The 17745-nt window shown below is 38.7% G+C and overlaps 1 protein-coding gene across 1 annotated transcript in view; it reads left to right on the top strand.

Annotated features, from left to right (window-relative positions):
* Window positions 1-6712: 6712 nt before the first annotated feature.
* LOC120611686 (antigen WC1.1-like) overlaps window positions 6713-17745 on the top strand; it is a 28396-nt gene continuing 17363 nt past the window's right edge. Inside the window, exons 1-2 of the mRNA XM_039874246.1 lie at window positions 6713-6904; window positions 15123-15440. Coding sequence (XP_039730180.1) covers window positions 6832-6904; window positions 15123-15440 — 391 coding nt within the window. The 5' untranslated portion in view covers window positions 6713-6831. The remainder of the gene's footprint in view (window positions 6905-15122; window positions 15441-17745) is intronic.

The raw sequence follows: 17745 nt of genomic DNA on the forward strand, positions 1-17745 counted from the left end.
AAAGGGGGCTGAACATAAAACACTAAATCCAGGAATCAGATTGATTCAGGAAATCAAGAAGAAACTGAAGAGGTTTAAAAAGCACGTGATGTTTTTCATTTGTAAAGGAAGGTGGAAGAATAAAACTAAAATAAAAGATAATGAGTTGACTAACCTGGAGGAAGAGAGAGATGATTAAGGATTAAGGTCCAGATACTAAGAGACGAAAGCAAGATGATGGGAGCATGAGTGTCAGTACAGACCGATATAAAATAAAAAAGAGATGCACTTAGGTCCAGTTGCTCTTAAAAAGAGTATTAGATCTGGTTGTCAGTAATGGGGACTGGGAACCCACAAAGTCCAAGAGAGGACGTGAAGTGAGAGCTGAGGGAGCTGCTTGGAATGAATACACAGAAGGAAGCCTAGGAAACTATTGGGAAGCACCTTTTTCAAATGACAGATTTCATCCTCTTTTCAAGTCTTTTTTAGCTTTATATCAGTTACGAAGAACTATGTTCTGTTGCTGGAACAAGTTAATCCCAAAATCTTAGCAGCTCACACACACAAATTTATTTATCGCCAAGCTAAAAATCTAAATGCCAAGCTAAAAATCAGTGGAAGATCTGCTCCGCATAATAATGCAGGGACCCAGGCTCACTGATGATCCACCATCTTATAGATATACGTTCTGGAACATGCAGTTTATGGGGTAGGAAAGAGAGAGACTAGAGAATCATCCTTGAGTTTTCCACTGCCTCCTCTCAGAAGTGACACACATGATATCCACTGACCAAAACTAGCCATTGGGGACTAGGAAAATAAATTTTGATGAGTGTTTTGTTGTCTATGTCACATCCTTCAAAGTCTTGATAGTGATGCTGTCTGTTTTCTTGCCTTGAAGAAGCTTCTGAGGTACAGCTTTGTACAGAAATTGAATGTAATCTAATCTCCCCAGAGTGGGAACTGAAGACATTTTATATTTGATCCCTTTGACTGATGGGGTCTCTAACTCCTTTGACTGAGTGTGATTCCTCAAATTTGTGTCTCCCCTAATCCCCACCTCTCATGTCCTCTAATAGTCACTAACTGTAGGGTTATTTTCATCTGTTGTTTATGCATTAATTTCTTTCTTTATCCAATATTTATTAAGCTCTTACTATGTGCCTTTACTTTACCCTAAAGACATTGAAGAATGAGACACAGTCTCTGCTCTCAAGAAGCTTTCACTTTGTAGATAGTAAGCAAGTTTACATAGAATTAAGTAGACACAACAATAATTTCGATTTTGGAGGATCAGAAAGAGCTTCACAGAGGTGACAGCTGTGTGTATTTATAAATGTGTAGATTTGGGAATTATCTATTCATAGTGGGCCTGAAAACATGTCCTCTCAAATTGAAACATAAATAAACATAGTACTCTATTTTCGTAACTGATTTAATCTTGCTCACTAGCAAGAGGTGTTTGTGTAGATTAAGTTTCCATAAAGTTAACTCAGACTCTTCCATTTAAAATGTCATCTTCAATTTAGCTCAGGTTCAGTGTAATAGATACATTATCAATTCTAGGTTCAAACTCCCTGTTGAGGTGAATTTTTCTCTTTTTCAGGAGGTATTCTCTCTGATTCTCCTCCCAAAGATGGTGTCTGGGACAAGGGGGTTTCTTATTACCCTAATGACAGTGGGGAAAGTGTCCTTGCTCTGCATGATCCCTACTTTGTATCTGCTTGTCTTTGATTTAGTAGGTTCGATCTGGTCTTGTCTCTGGGTGTTAGATACTGGATTTGTGGAGGCCTATTCAGTGCCAAGTTCTTTGCTAGATGTTGCTAGTCATAGTCTGCAAAGGGCTGAACAAAAATGATGAGATGGACCTGAGCTGGCTCATGATCTTGCTCTTGCATCCTCTTGTGGGCTTCAGTAAAGGAGTCTTTTCTAAGCTTTGTACCATCTGCAAGGAACACAGACTGGTGAGGTGGATCTCCAGTGCTTTAGTGAAACAATGCAATTAATAATTTATTTTTAATGTTTTATAGATCTTTTTAAATTCATAAGAAATATTTTGTATATTAGTCACTCTGTTTCTGATAGGCCCTGAGGAACTGTTCCTCAAGCAAGGATGTTTGATTATTAACATTCTTGAGAAGAGATTTCTTAACCTCTTAAACCTCCACTTTCTCATGGGTAACATGGGAATGATAACTGCTATGTTACAATATTGTTGTAACATATTGTATTGTTTTACAATCCATAAGGACAATTTACCAGTTATGCTAAGGAACAGAATTCTTTCTGTTCTTTACTCCTGCATTTCTTATTCAATATAGAAGCCGCTGAACTCAAATTTTTTTTAACAAAATTTTCTTCCTGTGATAGTCATATGTGGTTTTAATTGAAAATGTGCCAAATGATAAAATATAAACATCCTGCCCACTTAGCCATATCTGATAGATATTAATTTACACTGGGAAATGTAACTGTCAGATGGGCTGGATATTACCTAAATATGACCAAAGCATCTTCTAACTGTAACCCAAGGGTGGAGGAGGTGTTGGAATGAAATGATTGAAAACCTACTTAATAAACAAGGGAAGCCGGATATTTATTTGGAAGGTTTAATGGCCTCAAGCTCTGAAAGTTGACAAGCCCATTTTTCCAACAAAGATGGATGACTTTCCATTCCAGTGAGATAATATCATTTGCCTTTCAGGATTCCAGATCATCAAACTGGCCAGTAAGGGCATTCTCTGGCTTAAATGATGCTTGCATTGGCAATTCCACTGTTTGTTTTTGATAGCTCCTTTATGCTTCTGGAGTAGAATGTTAAAACCAGAGTTTCCACCAAGACATCAAATGTAATAGATATGAAATTTTGAAGCCTGATTACTAAAAATTTGTTCAGGAAACATATTAGACTCAGTTTCATGGCACTTGGCCCCTTTATACAGATTATAAATATGAAAGACATCATAATGTCATGAGAGGAGGATTTTTGTGAAGGAAGATTTGGGTACATTTTGTGTCTGAGTGCTGAAGCTAAACATTTTTCCTAATGCTACCCATTCAAGGCAGGCAACTTCTGCTCCAAAGATACTCCAATCCCCTAGACCATCCGAAAAACCTGAGGCTGGAAGGCTAGGTTTAGACTGTGGACTTGCAGAGGAGAGCCAGCCCGAGGCCAGCCCTCCTAACCTTCCAGTTCTCACACCTCCCACACAGCAAGAGGCCTGGCCTACAAGCCCCGAGTTGCAACCCAGTCCATGTGACTTGCTCTGTATAAACCGACAGTTCTCAAAGCTTGATGTCCATAAGAATAACCTGCAAAGTTTGTGACAATACTGATTTTGATTTAGGACCTCTGGAAGATGGCCTGAGAATTTTCCTTTCTAATAAACTCCCAGATGGTGCTGATGCTGCCTGTGGATAGATCATACTTTGAGAAGTTCTGGTCTGAACTGTACTCTCACTTCCATAGCAAACGGCAGGCCCTTGGTCACGCCTCAGGACCAGGGTTGCTTACTCTTTGTCCACTCTTGGGAGGATGTATTGTGAAGACATTTTCAATTTACCTGGACTTAACCCCATCATAAGTTGAGGAGCATCTATATTTGGCCTTGTCCACAGTTCCTGGCTCATAGCTCCTAAAACCCTTGGAATTTTCTAAGTGTTGTGAGTAACAAAGATGTCTTTTGTTATGTTAATGAGGTAACTTTTGGTAAACATCTAAAGATGGGGACTGGTTGCCAGTGGAGCCAACTATGTGATTAGAGAGTTGGAATTTTCAGTACCCCCGCCCCTCACTCCCCTCTGAGGAGGAAAGAAGGGCTGGAGGTTGAATCAATAATTGTCAATGTTCTCAGGGCTGTGTGGACCCTATCTATCCCATCGAAGTTGTAAACTGACTCTGAACGGTAATATTTACAAAATTTTGAGAATTTTCATTTTTACCACTAAACCTTCCTCTGACTGGGTTTAGAAAAAAATGACTGTTGAGGAAAAATGGTCAAAAAGTGGAAATAAGTAACTGAAATCTTCTCCGCCCGATGGAAGTGAAGGTGTTAGGGTCTACCCTTAAACCGTGAGACGGAGGGAGAGAAAAGGCTGAAATCTGCTGCCTGACTCCGCGTGGGGTCTTTCTGCCTTTTGACTCGTGCCTGAAGCTGGAGTGGGACTGCAGGAGAGGTGGTGCAGGAAGTAACTCTGATTAATCCAGGAGGATGTAGGCTGGGCCCCTGCATTTGCCTTCAGATACTAGAGCATGAGAGGACCGTGAATGGGGCCTAAGGTACATAGCTACCTGTGTGGAGGATACTGAATTGATGAAACTTGGATCTGAATGTTAAGAAAACTCTTTGAATAGAGTAGATGCTATATTAGGGTCTCATTCATACTCTGGGAGTAACTATGAGGATAAAATAATCAATGGAGGGTGAGCTGGAGTAAGAGGGTTGTGTTGTCAACCCGTTGGCTGGGGTACAAAGATTCTGTGTGATTTTGAAATACCATCAAATAACCCTGAAGAGAAGAGAAGCGGTGAATTCAAAACCTTGCTTGACAGAGAGTTTCCTTTTTTGCTGTGATGCCTGCCAAGTGAATGACGGAACAGCTTCTCCTTACAGTGCACCTATTGACAACTGATGGTATTGGTGAATCAACTTGACTGAGTTCATTCTACTCTTAGACTGCAAGTTGTAGAGAGGTAGTGTTTGCAATTTTTCTTCCATCAGGTAGATTATCTATTTCTTTTTCCTGGACAAACTGTACAGATTCTACAGCTGTCTTTGTCCTCTGTAGTAGTATCTGTCTCAACCTGAGCATTTCTCTCTTAGTTTAAGCTCTTACTGTCTGAAAGTTCCTGAATCTCTACTCTTAGTACTGCACCAATGTATTGGTCTATGGGAAGTCATAGGTCACAGAGAAACAACGTCCAAGTAACACCACTCCTTGTGGCATTTTACACATGCAATGTGAAGACGATGGTAGCTTCCCTGTCCCTCTTGCTCTGGTTCATCGTTCCCAACAAGTTCAACAATATCTGCTTAGTTCTTTCAAACTCTAGATACCCTAAGGGCTGGTTCTAGATATTTATACCCCAGTCGACTCAAATACAGTCTCTTGGTGTCCTAATTTTTAAATATTTCTCCAATTGTTAGTGCATTCTATCTCAAGCAGAGCAAGGGATTCAAGGGAGTAGAGATATTGATGAGTCAAAAGATAAATATGGTTGAAATAAGAGCGAGAACTAGAAGAATAGAATTTCAATAGGTAAAAATTCAGAAAAAGAGTCCTAACCAAGAATGACAAGGTTTAGGGAGGGGCCATGGGTGTGAATGGATGGTCTTGACTTTCTTGATAAACTCCAACTCATTCATCAGGTATTAGCTTAAATACCCCTTCCAAAGAGAATCTTCCCCGACTAGGTTCAATCTCTTTGCAATTCCCTTTTGTATTATAACCTGTCAATACTCACTGTATTTTTTATTTATAGCATTTTGCTATGTTGTTAAACAATTATATATATATTTATTTGTATAATGTTTTTCACCATCAGCTATGCTGTAAAGCCCAAGAGTCCAGGGATAGTGTCTGTTTTATCTTTTTGTTTTATTCCCAGCCCATGGCATAGTGCTTATATGCAGTGATATAGAGGAGATGCTTAGTAAATGCTAGTTAGTGGTGTGTTGTATGTTGTGGCCCAATAAATCACAAATTTTACCTGAGTGAGCATTTATATCTTATGAGTACTTGTTATTTCTATCTCTCCTTGTTCCTTGCTTGGATGTAACTAACAGTGAAACCATTAAAAATGAAAAGAGAATGAGTACAAGAATGAGATCAACTTAGAGTTAAACTTCATACTACACCAAGCTATAAATTGAGAGAGATTCCAGAGGGTGGAAAGAGAGATGCAGGAAGAAAAATGGTACAATTGGATCAGCCAATTGACTGATACATTCTCTGACCCCTGAGCACTAGCCTGGCATTCAGAGCAGGACTGCTGGCCTTGGGCAGCTGCACAGAGAGGAAAAGATTACGTTCATAAATACCCTGTAGATGACAGCCTACCTCATCCCTGAGAAGGAGAATTTAGCCCCAGGTGATGTGTGGGCAGGACAGAATGGTCTTTGGGGCTAAGAGAGATCCCAGAGGGGGAAAGTTAGATTCTGTCAAAGCCATGTGCTATTACGAGCCGTTCTGTGCTCCAGTCTCTCCATCATTATGCGAAGGGAGAAAGACTAATAATCACACCTCCCTTACTTGATGATTCCCACCTCACCACCTCCACATTCACCTGTGAATTTCTGGTCCTCATCTTCTGCTGGCTTGATAATTACTCTCGTCTTTCAAACCTTCTTGTGGTTCTCTGCTTCAGCCATGAGCTCGGTCACAGGAAGAATAACACTTAATTACTCCAAAGACATCCTCCCATGGGCCAAAGGGCAATTGATTGGAGTACCCTGACCCTGAAAGATCTCACACTTTGCAGTGATTAGCCAGGACTGTTGAGAGAGAGTCACTTATGCTTTTTGATGCAACTTTTCTACCCCAGCCCCAATCATGGGGGCCTGGTTCTCAGAGACTTAAGGAAACATGACGTCAAAGGGCTGCATTGCTCATATAAGGAGATATGAAGATTCAGAATCTAATTGGTGTTGGAGCTTCAGAAAGTGGCAAATGACATCCCCGATAGCATCTGAAATGGTAAAAGCTGTCTCTATTGGTTCTCAGTGGAGAGATGTCAGGGGATGTGTCTGTATATTCCCCTCCCATTACTAAAGACCTTAGCTGGTATCCTGAAGCCTCTTCACAGGGTTATTTTGCAGCTGGGACTGCGACCTTGATGACATAGGAGTCAGGATGGCTTTGAATGGACATCTCTTTCTTCAGGGACTCTATTTTCTCTTCCTCAGCACTGTGGTGGATGCTCAAGGTAGGAGCTGCCTCTCTTTTCTGAGATCAATAGTGAGGGGACACTTTAGTAAAACGAAACGTCCTGGAGTTATGAAGCCAAAGCCTCAATGTAGATCACGATTTTGACCAAAAAGGAACCATGATGATTATAAATATTGGCTCTTCTCCTTTGAGCTATCAACTGGTCATAGCAAATTTTGCAAAGAATATTTGATTGCAGACTGAGGCGGGTCCATTTCAGTCCTCTCCTATGTCTCCAGGTTTTTAGGGAGAATCTGTTTTGTTCCAGTGGCTCCCAGTGTGTAGGAAGGACCAGCAATTGACCTCAGCTGGGTCTCTGGGCTCTTCTTAGCACACTCCATCTGCCTGCTTGGTAGAGGACTGCCCCAGGAGCATTTCGATGTTTTATGTATTCGTGCTCCTTTAGGCTACGTGTGTTTAGTGGACGCGAGGGATGCAGGCGCATGGGAAAGTTGTCTGTGTGAGAAGAATGGGGCTGCCAAGAAGTGACTGAGTCAGTTGGCCTGTGGAACACACAGTGCCCCACACTGCTGGGGCGTCATATCAGCTGTACATAACCGGATCATAGGTAATCTTGCTCCTGCCTGCTTCTTTCTGGCTCCTCTGCTTCAATCCCATGGCCTCTTCTTGGTTTGACTGTAGTGTTTGCCCAATGCTGGGCTCTGTGAAAGGCTTTGCCTCCTGACCTCACCTGTTTCTGTCAGGTGTCTGCTGTAGAGTAGGGGAACCTGCAGCTATGAGTGGGGACTTCTTATTTATAGAGATTAACCGATACACAACCTCAGTTATGAAAAGTTTCCTGAGTTCCTGCCCCAGTTCTCGTGAGTTGTTTCCTGATCTGTTGAAGTCCTGGACTGGTCCTCTCCACTCCTTAGGATCTGTTGAATTCTGTAGGGTGCATTTTCTCTTTTGCGCATTCTTCTGTCCCTTCTGGCGAGCTGGTTTCCACTGAGCCAAAGGACTGGAGGCATCAGGGATAGGGCTGTGGAAAATCTAGCCTTGAGTCTGGAAGAGGCAGCTTTCAGATTTGGGTACTGGCCAGGCTGAGACCGCATTTACTCTGTCTTCTCTCAGTGCTCATTGTCTTCCTTTTAGAGCTCAGTGTCTCAGTCCCATAACAATCCTTGGGAAACCCCATCCCTCTAAGTTTCTTCTCCTTCAGTGTTGGTCAGATGTTAGTGAAGCTTCTTCTCTTGATTGCTCTGAAGTGCAGAGGTGGGTTTTGGTCCCATGACAGGGAGAGACAATGGATGTTTTGATACAAGTTCCTCTCTTCTTACTAGGAAAACTGTAGGAAATTTCCTCAGTGGTTACTTTAAAAAGCAACAACATTTCACCAAAGCTAGCATTCTTTTAATTTTCCCTGAAACAATACCGTTCAGTGTTATTGTACTAAAAATTTATCCTTTTACTTTACATGACATTGGACTTGCTCCTTGTAAAACAGTAGCCCTGGCCTTTCAGAGCATTTGATGATTTCCAAGCTGGGCACACATTACAGGAGTCTCCACTGTGAAATCCATGATGGGCGCTGGCAAAAATTATACCTTCAAACACAATTTATGCCTTTACATAGAAAAACATAGACTCTCGAAGACTGGGTAATTCAGTTTATATTATTTTAAAATCTGTTTTTAAAATTAACAATATATTTTGGACATCTTTCTATATTCTTCTTCTTCTTTTACACACTAAAAATGTTTCATTGTAGTATTACGAAAATATAGAATATTACAGGGATAATATGGAAAATTTAATTGCTTCCAATTATTTCATTATATGACTGACCGCAACATACTCACTAAATCACCATGTTGGGCATTTTGTTGTTTTCAACGTTTTTTCTGTTATGAAAGAAGTTGCTTAACTTCTTTGTATTTAAATGTAAAGACTCTGCATGATTGTTGCTCGTAATAACATTTTAAAAGTGGAATTGTGTTTTATAGGCTGGGAGTACCTTTAATACTTTTGATACATAGAAATTACTTGTCCGCCAGAAATGTTTGCACAAGATTTTATTTGCACTAACGTTGGATGAAAATGTTAGTTTCCACACACCCTCACCAATACTGGCCTTTTATCAAGTTATTAAATCTTAGCCAGTTTTGTAGGCAACACTGATGTATATTAGCTAATTTAATCTTTCATTTGTGAATTACTTGTTCAAGACATTTGTCTTTTTTATCTTGGGATGTTTGTCAAATTTGTCACGATTTACATTGGCGCTCTATCCTATTTATACTACTGCTACCAGATGCTTGTACTGCATTCATTTATATGAACTTATTTGCGTGCACAACAGTTTTACAAGGTAGACAATATCTTTTTTATTTAAAAAAAAATAGATCAGGAAACTGAGGCAAAGCAAAGTTAAATCATTTGCCCAAGGTGAGACAGGTGTAAGTAGTAGAGGCAAAACTTGAACCCAAGCAGCTGGGGTCCAGAGTCCCTGCCTCTATTGACTTATTCCACTTATAGGCTAGAAGTATTTCCCTCAGTTTATTGTTTTTATTTTATTTTTCCTTTGTTTTTATATTTATGGAAGTTTCTAATATTGATAATCTATAAAAATTTCCTTTTTTTCATTTCTGCTTTCAGAGCTTTGTTAAATTTCTTCACTTCAAGTTTAAATTATCTTTATTTTAATAATTTTATAAATATATTTAATACTAAATAACTGTTATTTTAAGATATATGATGATATCTAAGTTTATTTTATTTTTTCTAATATTATTTCCTGAATTATGTCATTTTTTTCCTCACTGATTTGAATGCCACTTAAAAAACATGATAAATTACAGCATGGCATTTTCTGTATCTGCTTTTTGGAATTTATTTAGACTTCCATTCTATAAATGTTTACTAAATTAAAGATGGACTGGTGGGGGTGTTATGTCTACCCCCTTTGCCCTTCACTAGGTGCTGAGGCCCTAGTGGTGATGAATGAAGCATTGCCTGTCCCATTCAGCTTATAGTTTAGTGAGGGTGGAGATCAAAACAAGAATTTATAATAAACTCTGGTAAGTGCCATTAGTGAAGACATCAGTAGGGTTATTTAATCTAGGCGGGAAAAGCAGAGGTTTCCCTAGAGAAGTAAAATTTAAGCTGAGTCCATGCATTCTTGAAATGAAGTTCCTTATTGTTTATAATTTGTGATGTTATTGATAATGTCTAATGTCATATACTATGTGGACCCATGTATACATACATGTTTAGTATATGTTTTTTTTCTATAATATCATTTATCTTAAATCATTTATATCAACTATTAAGGCTGAGAAATATGTTCTAAACTCTTATTACTATTATTCTGTCAATTTTTCTTTACATCTTCAAAAGCTTTTTGCTATATATATTTTCCTTATTTTTTGCTTTATTGAGATATAATCGATATATAATATTGTATACATGTAAAGTGTACAACATGATTTGAAATACTTATATATTATGAAATGATTAATAAAGCTAGTTAACACATCTGTCACATTACATACATTCGTTTTTGTGATGACAACTTATTTTTGAAATACAGTATTATTAACTATAGTCACCATGCTTAACATTATATTCCTAGAATTTGTTTTTGTTTTAACTGGCAGTTCGTACTCTTTGAACACCTTTATCCATCTCTTCTCCCCACCCCCACCCTGCCCCTGGCAACCATCAATTTACTCCCTGTCTCTGAGTTCAGTTTTTTAAAAATTCCATATATAAGTGAGATTATATAGTATTTGTCTTTCTCTGTCTTATTTCACTCAGCATAATGCCCTCAAGGTCCATTCATGTTGTCCCAAAAGACAGAATTTCTTTCATTTTTATGGCTGAATAATATTCCATTGTGTGTATGAATATGTATGTGCATATCTATACCTATTTGCATCTATAAATTTACATATCTATATCTATAGCTATCACATTTTCTTTATTCTTTCATCTGTTGATAGATACTTATTTTGTTTCCATGTCTTAGCTATTGTGAATAATGCTGCAATAAACATGGGGTTGCAGATATTTTTTCGAGATCATGATTTCATTTAATCAGATATATAACTAAAATGGAATTTCTAAATCATATGGTAGCTCTATTTTTAATTTTTTGAGAAGCCTCTATATGGTTTTCATAGTGGCTGTACCAATTTGTAATCTCACTAACAATGTACAAAGGTTTCCTTTTCTCCACATCCTCTTCAACACTTGTTATATCTTGTCTTTTTGATAATAGCCATCCTAATAGATGAGAGGTGATAGCTCATTGTGGATTTGATTTGCATTTCCCTGATGATTAGTGATGTTGAACACCTTTTCATATGCTTGTTGGCCATTCGTGTATCTTTTTTGGAAAAATGTCTATTCAAGTTTCGTTACCCATTAAAAAATTTTTTTTTTTTTGCCAATGAATCATATGAGTTCCTTATATATTTTGTATAGTAACCCCTTGTCAGATACATAATTTGCAAATAGTTTTTCTCATTTCATAGGTTGTCTTTTTATTTTGTGGATTGTTTCTTTTTTTCTACAGTGTTTTTTTAGTTTGATGCAGTCCTATTGTTTATTTAGATTTTGTTGCTTGTGCTTTGTGTCATATCCAAAAAATCATTGCCAAGACACATGTCAAGGAGCTGTTTTCTTATATTTTATTCTAGAAATTGTATGGTTTCAGGTCTTATATTTAAGTCTTTAGTCCATTTTTAGTTAATTTTTGTTAGTGGTATAATATAGGGGTCTAGTTTCATCCTTTTGCATATAAATATCTAGTTTTCTCAACAGCACTTATTGAAATGATTATCCTTTCCCTACTGAGTATTCTTGGCTTCCTTGTCAAATATCAGTTGACCATATGTGCATGGCTTTATTTCTCAGCTCTCAATTCTGTTCCATTGGTCTATGTGTCTGCAAATGAATTCCTTTTATATGTCTTGCTTAAGTTTTGTTTGGCTTATTTACTCTAAGATTTGGTGTCTTTCATCAGTTCTGGAAAATTCTCAGCCCGTATTTCTCAAATATTGCCTCTGCTCGATTCTCTCTCTTCCATGTCTTTCTGTCTCTGTCTCCCTCTCCTCTTTCCCACATTTAGATTTCACTTATTTTAAATCTTCTTACTCTGTTTTATGTGTCTGATCTTCTCCTCTCTATTTTCATCTGTTTGTTTCTCTGTACAATATTCCAGATAATTTCTTCTGACTTATTGTTCGCTTAACTAATTCTCTCTTTACCTGTTTAATCTGATGCAAAAATTTTAATTTCGACAAATATATTTTTCATTCACAGAAGTTATTTTGGGGTTTTAATAAATTTTCTATGCTCTTTTTTTTTTTTTTTTTTTAGCTCTTCATAGAGTCTTTAGTTCCTCATAGAGTGGTAGTTATATAGACTAGTATCTGATGTATCTACTATCAGAAGAAGTCTCTGTGTTTGCTTCAATAGTTTCTCTTGATTCTAGTTAATGGACCTTTGTGTCTGTTTATTGTTGACGATGTACTAGTCACTTTATAAAAAATATTCATAGAATTAATTTGAGGTCTAAGATGAAGGTAATTTTCTCTATGGAGGGTTTTATTTTTCTTTTTAAAAATAATTTTATGGTATTATTAGTAGTGGTCCACCTTAGTACAAGTATAAAAACTGACATTATCTGGACAATCCAGGGATTCAGACTCTGAATCTAATCCTATGCAAGGGCATGCATATTTCGTATAAGGGCATGTCCTAGCCTATTGTGGAGAATGTCTTGTTAGATGTCTCATCTGGGTGTGTGTTTGGGATTTGATTTATGCATCTTCACCATCAAAGGTCATAAAAAACACATTTTCTTGTATAGGCTGATCTCCGCAGGAAAGAAATCACATCATGCTCCTGTTTCTCAGTGTATTCCCATTTCCACTTCACATTTGTTCTGATTTTTCCTTCCTGCCTTATCAGGTCTTTAATAGTTTTAAGATAATTTTTAGTATATTTTATTCCACTTATTTATTTTCAGCAGAAGAGATAGCCTTAATAACCAAGCCTACTATTACTAAGAAACTCTCCTGGAATCATCTGCTTGTTTGTCTGTGTCACCAACTAGATATAAGCTATCTGAAGGAAAGAAAATTGTTTTATTATTTTCTATATTTATAGCACTTAGCCCAGGACTTGTTTCTCAATAAATAATTTTATTATTACTAAAAGTAGCTTTTTGTGTACTTCTGGGGTCCCATTTCAATCTTTAACTCTTACTTCAATGTCAGACTTTTAAAAAACTCAGAGTAAGCATCACAGGATGTTTCCTTTTTTTCTACTATATTCTTTACCTCCTTCCCATTTATCTCTATTTCCTTCCTAGAATGGACCTCCCCAAGTGCTATGATCTGAATTGTGCCCCTCCAAAATTCATATGTTGAAGTCCTAGCCCCCAATGTGACTGTCGTTGGACATAGGGTCTATAGGAGGTAATTAAGGTTCAATAAGGTTGTAAGGCTGAGGCCCTAATCCAGTAGGACTGGTGGCCATATCAGGAGAGGAAAAGAGAGAGATATCTTTCTCTCCTTCCCTCCCTGTGCACAGGTACTGAGGAAAGGCCATGTGAGCACACAGCTAGATGACAGTGGCCTACAAGCCAAGAGAAGATGTCTCAGAATAAAAATTTCTTCTCTAGCACCTTGATTTTGGACTTTCCAGCCTCTGCCTCTAGAACTGTAAGAAAATAAATAAATTTATGTTGTTTAAGTCACATAGTCTATGGTATTTTGTTGTGGTTGCCTGCCTGAGCAGACCAATATGCTAAGGTTCTTTTCAAGTTCAGCATCTTTCCAGATGGTTCCTTCTTTGATGATTCACTTTTATTTTCTAGAGCGGAAGCATATGGAGTCAGGAATAGACCTGAGCAGTGACCTTTGCGTATCTTTCTTGCAAAGGTACCCCAGGGACATAATCTATCCCTGATTAGATTATAAGAAAAAAATTATCATTTTGATGACCCTGATTCAAAGCTGATGGAGATGATTCTAGGGCCTCAGAAAGCTCACTTCTCTGTTCCTGATAGAAAAGCAAGAACCTGGCTACTAAACGAGAAACAGATATGATGAGAGATGGTTTGGGTCTCAGTTCCAGGTAGGACCAATGTTGTAGAATTGGTCACTCAGGAAGAAATCTTACTTGGATGAAGCTTTTAAGCCACTCATATAGATCTCCATCCTACTGTTTTCTGACTGGAAGGAAACTCTAAATTAGTTATGTATTGCTGTGCAGCAAATTACTGCCAAACTTGGTAGCTTAAAACAGCAAACATCTAGAATCTCATAGCTTTTGTGGGTCAGGAATCTGGGCGTGGCTTATTTGAGTTCTCTGACTCATGATCTCTGACAAGGCTGCAATCATGTCAAGGTTCAGCTGGTGGTGAATACCACCCATACTTACTTACCTGTTGATTGGCAGCATTTAGGCCGTGGTGGTCAGTTTAGCTGAGAGCCTCAGTTCCTTGTTGGCTGTTGGTTAGAAGCCTCCCTCAATTCCTTGTCACATGGGTCTCGCCACACACAGCTCACAATACGACAGGTGGCTTCACCAGAGCAAGTAAATGAAAGAGCAAGGTAGGTCAACAAGAGAAAAACCAGGGTCTTCTTGAAACCGAATCTCTTAAGTGACATCTTATCACTTTGGCCAAAGTCCACTTGTTAAATGCATATGCTACTAGGGTCAGCCCATATTCAAGTGTGGGGGAGATTACATTAGGGTGTGAATACCAGGAGGCAGGGAGAACCAGGACATTTTACAGGCCACTACCACACTGTTCTCTTTTCCAAAGACGATAGTGCTCCCTATGGGACAAAGAAGGAGAGGGAAGATTCCTCCACTGGCCTTGCGGGCCACGATCTGTAACTGAGATGGCGAAGCTGGGCCTCTACCAGCCTTAGGTATATCTACTGGGATGGACGCATCCAGAGTCCTCCCAAGGCCTGTCTTCAATGGTGTGCCTGGAGCTGGGTCCTACTGGCTTGTGAGACACAATTGTGTGCATCTCTTCCCAACTCCACGTTTAGTGATGCCACATTGGTAGCTTAATATTGGCCACAGTGGGAACACTTACACCACAGAAATAAACAAATGTTATACATCGGGGCTTTTTTATATTGTTGTTGTTACCTCAGAGAACTAGTTTTTTAATATTTACCAGCACAGCACTGCGTGGTGTCTTAAAACCTTTCCTGTGTCCTGTATTCTCTATGTCTCTCTTGCAGTTGTGGAGCTGAGGCTGACGAATGGAGGCCACCGCTGTGAGGGGAGAGTGGAAGTGAAGTACCAAGGAAAATGGTGCATGTTGAGTGGTTACACCTACAAGTTGGAGGATGCAACTGTGATGTGCAGACAGCTGGAATGTGGAGATGCTGTTGCTATTTCCAGAGAGGCTCATTTTGAAGCAGAAGTTGGGCGCATTTGGCTTGCACGTCTAAATTGTAAAGGGACAGAATTGACTATCGATGATTGTAGACATACTTCTTTTCGTAGCTATCGTTATGACTTTAGTCATAACTGGGATGCCAGAGTAGTCTGCTCAGGTAAGGCCTGTCTGGTCTGGCAGGGGATCTGCAGAAGGAATAGCCTCAGGCTCATTCCCAGAATAACTGTGAGAATGCAGGATCACAGCCTTTAGAGCATACTTGGGTGAAGACCAGTCACACAGTGAATCCTAGAGTATTAGGTGCCCAAGGGAGCATAAGGGCTTGCTTGGCCATGGACAGTAATGGGTCCAGACCTATGAATCACTGGATCCTTCATCTCTGTGGTGTGTCATGAGAAGTAGGGAGGTGGGGTCAAAAGTTTCATATACAACTGAGTTATAGCTGTATGAATTAATTTCATCATGGTAGCTACTTGTATTCTTTCATGAGATGGTTAGTCAGGTATAGCCACAAGAGGGGACTTGGAAGAGATACAGGAAAAAAAAGTTTATTATACTCACAAGCCCTAGAGAGAGAGTCACTTAATGCCACAAGGGAGCCAAATGGGAAAATGCCAAAGAAGCAGGCTCATGCAAGCAAGTGGGAAACAAAGAGAGAGAATGAAGACCCGTAGACAAACGACTTATATTGGGGGTCAGGGTGGAGTACACAAGCAAAAGGCATAAGGGGACTTCATTGGTATGTTTGAATGTTACTAGGTCATATCAGGGGAGGGCAAAAAGGGGGACTGGTGGCAGGGGTCAGCCTTATCACATTGGTGCACCTGGTCACCCGGGTGGAGTGCTCACAACCTGTTTGTCGGGGTGTTGAGGCAGCAGGAAAATGCGAAGTTTTAAAATTTACAATACAGTAGCTGGAGCAAAGCAAATACTAGGTAGCGAAGCCAAGAGAACTATAAATGGCACACGAGAAGGGTTTAATACTGTCTTAGTGTATTGGACCTGTGCCAAATTGGAGGCAGTGAAGACAGCAATGAAACTGGAGTGTGAATGCGTGGTGTTAGTATTTGCCAGAGATGTTTCCAATTGTTATCACAATGGTTCATGAAATGTCCAAGACACTAATGCCATCAGAACAGCTTGACTTGAGGAAGATATCATCAGATATCACAGTGAATTCTATGGTACATGGTTGGGTATTAGGAAAGGGCTATCCCATTTGATGGGATGGTGGGGCAGGGGGAGACCTGAGCATTTTTGCAATAGGTTCTTAGCAGCCAAACAGACTCAGCTCTTAGCCAATCAGCTCTTTTGTGTTATGCATGAGGAAGATCACTGGAAAAGTGGTCTTTTTCAATCTTTCCTTCAGTAGATCTTCGAAGATACTAATTCAAGCCTCTAAAAAAAGAATTATATACAACTAATGAGTTTGGAGATAAGTATACATCTGTGAAACCATTACCATAATCTATGCCATAAACCTATCACCTCAAAAGTTTTCTTCCATCCTCATTATGATTATGATGATTATTATTAAAATTATCTACAAGGGCATTGAGTTTCAACTAGGAGTTTTTGCTTTAAAAAAGCCGTTTTCTGTCATTTCAGTAATACTCCATATTGTCATGATGTCCTAAGCATGGTATCAACTGCAGATAAGCTTGTGGAAACATTACAGGCTGACCTGTCTTATTTTGATAAATCAGTATCTGAGTAAAAAATGGAGTGTGTTATGTTGGAACTTTTAATGTTATCATCTTGAGAAAACTGATGCATATTTATTTGTTTATTTATTCATTTATTTATATGTATTGGGGTGACATTGGCTAATAAAATTATAGAGGTTTCAAGTATACAATTTAATATGTCATATGTATATTGCATTGTGTGTTCATCACTCAAAGCCAAATCTCCTGTCACCATATATTTAACCCTCTTTACCCTTATCTACTTCCTCTCTCTCCACTTTCCTTCTAGAAATCACTATACTCCTGTCTGTGTCTATGAGGTTTGTTTGTTGCTTTCAGTTTTATATCACACGTATAAGTGAAATCATATAGTTCTCAATTTTTTCTGACTTATTTTGCTAAGCATGATAATCTCAAGATCCATCCATCTTGACACAAATGACAATATTTCATATTTTTTATGGCTGAGTAATATTCCATTCTATATATGTACCACACATTCTTTATCAAATCATCTATCAAAAGACACTTCAATTATCTTAGCCACTGTGAATAATAATGTAATGAACACAGGGGTACACATATCTTTATGAATAAATGCTTTCAAATTTTTCTAGTAGATACCCAGAAGAAGGATTGCTGGGTCATGTGGTAACTCCATTCTTAAGTTTTTGAGGTTCCTCTATATTGTCTTCTATAGTGGCTGTACTGATTTACATTACCACCAGCAGTGTATGAAGGTTCCTTTTTCCCCACAACCTCTCCAATAATTGT

This window comes from Pteropus medius, unplaced genomic scaffold (genome assembly GCF_902729225.1).
Source record: "Pteropus medius unplaced genomic scaffold, Ma_sr-lr_union100, whole genome shotgun sequence".
Lineage (NCBI taxonomy): Eukaryota > Metazoa > Chordata > Mammalia > Chiroptera > Pteropodidae > Pteropus > Pteropus medius.